This window comes from Carlito syrichta, unplaced genomic scaffold (genome assembly GCF_000164805.1).
Source record: "Carlito syrichta isolate Samal-C Ts95f unplaced genomic scaffold, Tarsius_syrichta-2.0.1 Scaffold84695, whole genome shotgun sequence".
Taxonomy (NCBI): domain Eukaryota; kingdom Metazoa; phylum Chordata; class Mammalia; order Primates; family Tarsiidae; genus Carlito; species Carlito syrichta.
Window position 1 is genome coordinate 322,721 of NW_007028791.1, and position 4,349 is coordinate 327,069.

Here is a 4,349-nt window from a genome sequence, read left to right on the forward strand (position 1 = left end):
CAGCTCCAAGAATCAGGGTCACTGATCTGATTATTTATGTGGGACAGAGCTGCCCAATGACATGCATAAACTCATCATCCCTGTAGTCACTGCTAGTAAGAGAGCATTTTCTCCTTAACCCATGGACTTAAAAGGTGCTGTACTTTGGCTCCTGAAGTCAGTGACAGGAAACAGTGACTGGGAAGGTCCCACTGCTGACCAGGATGAGTAGGAATGTGTTGAGCAGAGCCTGGGTGGGAGTTCTGCTCAGGGTAAAGTGAGTGCAGAATTGCTGGAAGTTCTGCTTCCTTCTGAGGACCGGTTTGAGAGAGAAAGGGTTGAATTCCGAGCAAAGAGCTGAAGCTCCCCCCACTCAGTCCTCACCATCTTTGGGGACTCTCTCTTCCCAGCTCTCTTCTTCCTTGCAGGACTTGGGGGTTCTCAGGCCAGGTCTCTCACCTTGTATATGATCGCTTCCAGCTAAAGATTTCCTCCAGATTGGAAGAGAGAGAGACCTCCCGCCTCTGCAGGGTTCCCCAGCAACGCCGGCCCCCTAGGAATGAAGCTCGGCGCCTACTCAGCCCTTTCATCCTCTCTTCCGTTCGGAAGAACTCAGTCAAGGCCCGGAAAGACTCCAAGATGACCTCGTGGCTCCAGGCTGGCAAAGGTTCCTGCCGCAAGAAGCCACAGTGGCCTCCGTGGCGACTGAGCAGGAGAAAGAAGTAGGGGTTGCTGTGAAAGAGTTCAGTTGTCAGAGTGTGGTCTGGGGGTCCGCACACAGGGTCGTCAGCACTGCAGATACACAGCACAGGCACAGCCGCCTCGTCCACATCCCGGAGAGGGTCGTTGCGGTCCCAGTAGGTATCCCAGCTGATGGGGAAACTTTTAGTGTGGCAGAAGAGGGTCTCTTCAAACTCTCGAAGGGAGCGGCTTCTGAACAGTTTGCTGGTGTCCACTGTGTTCTCAAGGGCCGTGGCATATCTGGCAGCGAGAAGGCGGATGGGGAAGGTGGGAAAGAGGGAAGAGATCAGATCAGCAGTTGACAGAAGGGACAGAGTGGTAGCCCACAGGCCAGACCCTGGTCACAGGGGCTTTCTTTGGGGTATAGGGCTTTTAAAAACCTCCATTTCATGGCCGTTATTTCAAGTCAGGATATTTCAAGTAAAAATGCAGATGTTCAGCATCTCTAGGGAAATGGGAAGATCTGGCCATATGGGCTGGCATTCTTCAGGGCAACAATCAGCTTCTTCCCCCTTCCTGTGTCACAGTGCCCACCAGGCCTGTCATTCATGGCATTACTGTGCCTGCCCAGCATCTGAGGACAGTAGTTGACTTCACAGCTGCTGATCTACAGGAAAGGCTCCCCTCCTAACCTCAACTTCTGGCCCTCTTTAGGGAGCGCTATGAGCCCCTCCTAGAAGAACTTCTGGCTCAGACTATCCACAATCAGTAAGTGACACCTCCTCCTCATCCACCAATCATTTACATTTTATTGTTTATTTCTTTCTTTCTTTTTTTTAGTTGGAGTCTCACTCTGTCGCTCAGACTGAGTGCAGTGGCCGCTCCCGGTCACCGCAGCCTCAACCTGCTGGGCTCCGGCAATCCTTGCGCCTCAGCCTTCCGAGTAGCCGGAATTACAGGCGCACGCTACCACGCCCGGCTAATTTTTTTGATTTTATTGTAGAGATGAGGCATTGCCTGCCCAGGTGGGTCTCGAACCCGCGGGCTCAGGCAATCCACTCACCTCAGCCTCCCAAAGGCGCGGGATTACAGGCTGAGCCACCGAGCCCGGCTTATTGTTTCTATTTTTAATAAAATATGCTGATAATGACAAATGAGTGTAACCTTGATCCTGGGCAGGTATTCCTAAAGAGTGCTGGGTAGCAGAAGCAGCCACTGGAGGTGTAATTGATTTAGTGGGTAGGTTCCCAAATGGGGACCTAAGAGCAACTGCTTTAGGGAAGAGGGAGATCTTTGCTGTTTCCAGCTCCCTGGAGAGGGCTTGGCACCCTGACAAGGAGGCCAGGATGAGCAACTCAGTCCTTTGAGTAAATCAATCCAGCCTTAGCCAGTTGAAATTAGATGCGTGTCTCCTGCAAGCATTCAGAGATGCTTCCCCCGAATTTTCAATGCCAAACTTTCATGTGACAGGTAGTTCCTAAATGTGCAGGGTTTCTCTCCACTTCCCTCACCCTACCCTCCAGCTGGTGCCCAGATCAGCACTGGTGGTGGTCACTTTGGGATGGAAACTATGGCAATCAAGCCAGATGAGAGCACCTTGCCCTGAATTGCGCCAGCACCTCTGGGTTGCCATGGCAGTGCTTCAGGCTGTTGTTGATTGAGCTCAGAGTTTGACCTTCTCAGGACAGGAGGCAAAATGTGGCAGGGAAAGAAAGAGAAATCACAATTATCACCATTGATTGAGCACCAAACCAGTGCCAGGCCCTTTCTTTCCTTTTCCAAACACCTTGGGAGGTTGTTATTATTAACCCCATTTAAATGAAGAGGGAAGTGAGGCTCCAAGAGGTGAGCTAACTTGCGGGAAATTCAGGATTTGAATTTGAATCAGGGTCTGACCTCATATCCCAGGTCTTTTTGCTACACCACACTGTTGCCATAAGTCTTCACCCTCATTCTGCCATCTCCAAGGAACGCCAGAGTGCAGGCTGGGAATGTCACTCAGGCCTTCTCAGTAGAAAATTCTTGTCTGTCACCCTGGTAGTAAATTGTTCTTCTTTTGGAGATTTTTTTTTTTTAAGTTGGTTTAAATATTTTTAAAAAAAATTTAGGCCGGGTGCAATGGCTCATGTCTGTTAATCCCAGCACTTCGGGAAGCCAAGGCAAGAGGATTGCCTGAATCCAGGAGTTCGAGAACCACCTGGAAAATTTGGCGAGACCTCGTCTCTACAATAAATCAAAAAGTTAGTTCCAGCTACTTGAAAGGCTGAGGTGGAAGGATCGCCTGAGCCCAGCAGGTAAGGGCTGTGGTGGCTGTGAGCGTACTACTGTACTCCAGCTTGGGCGACAGAATGAGACTCTGACTCAAAAAAATTTTTTTTTGTTTTAAATAGTAAATATTGAACACATACCTAGAAATATGTAAAACATTTGTTAGGTGTAAATAATTGTAATAAATCAAATACCACCGTATTTCTGATTCCTTTCACCTCCAGGCTCAGAGACTGTAAGTAAACATTGCGGACAGATCATCGTTAGCATCTGCTTCCAGATCCCTCTTTGCTGACTTGTCAAGCTATGGACTAAGTGGTAAACGTTGGGCGTCACTGCGGCCGGTGGGCCAGGCGCTCGAGTTGCAGGGACACTGCGGGGCTGAGATGAGGCGAGAGGGCCCTGCTCTCGCACGCACAGTGATGTTCGTTGAGTCCGACTATGGCCGTTAAACCTGCTTCCCTGGTTCTCTCTAGACTACCGGATTGAGACAATTTTGGAAAATGTGTGCGGAGAACTTTGCCCACAACCGTTTGTTTGAATACGGAGTAGAGTTGTTTCCCAGCCAGTTCGAGACCTCTGCTCCCTCCGCGCGGGTCTGCGGCCCCCGTCACCCACCTGCTGAGAGCGATCTTCTGGTGGAGCAGAAAGCCCCGCTCGTAGGGCCAGGGCAGGCCGGCCTCGAACCACTCGCGGCAGCGCAGCACCGGCGAGATGCAGGCGGCGCCCGTCACGTAGCTGGAGGAGCCGCACTCGCCCAGGTAGGACAGCAGCAGCGCCGAGCCCGAGCCCTCGCTCACCGCGAACAGCGGGGCCGCCGGGTGTCGGAAGCGGATGTAAGTGACTGCCTCCTTGAGGTCGGACGGGTCCCCGAAAGGCTGCAGCCGGGGGCTGACCAGCGGGCAGCCGTGGTGGCCGCGGCGGTGGAAGATGACCGGGTAGTAACCGCGCTCCAGGGCGAGCACGCAGAGGCCAAGCACGTTGCGGGTGAGGCGCCCCCACGCATTGGGGATCACCAGCAGCACCGCCGGAAGGCCCCCGGCGTGCGTGACCCGGCGGTCCCGGGCACAAGCTCCCACGACCCAGTCCAGGGCCACCAGCCCGTCGTCCGCCAACTGCAGGTACTCCCGGGCCAGCTCAGGCCCGGGCGCCACGGGCAGGACGAAGTGGCAGAGGGTCTGCAGGTGGGGCCCCGAGAGCCAGGAGCGCGGGCCGGGCTCCAGCGCCGCCGAGCGGCGCAGCGCGCGCAGCAGGCACCGGGCCAGCGCCGACGGCTTGCAGAGGAGGCTGCAGCCGCCCGGCAGCGGCTCGCGCCCGTCGCCGAAGTGGTCCGCGGGGCCTCCGCCGTCGCCCTCCTCCTCGCCGTCCTGGTGGGGGGCCCCCGGCAGCGTCCTCGCTTCGACCGAGCGCCTCCAGGGCCG

At 54.7% G+C, this 4,349-nt stretch overlaps 1 protein-coding gene across 1 annotated transcript; it reads right to left on the bottom strand.

Annotated features, from left to right (window-relative positions):
* Positions 1 to 230: 230 nt before the first annotated feature.
* On the bottom strand, positions 231 to 4,343 carry ABHD15 (abhydrolase domain containing 15; the record flags this gene model as incomplete). The annotated part of the gene is made up of 2 exons (XM_008056619.2): positions 231 to 960; positions 3,547 to 4,343. Coding segments are annotated over 2 exons (1,323 nt in total), but the record flags the coding sequence as incomplete, so codon positions are not given.
* Between the last annotated feature and the right edge of the window lie 6 nt (positions 4,344 to 4,349).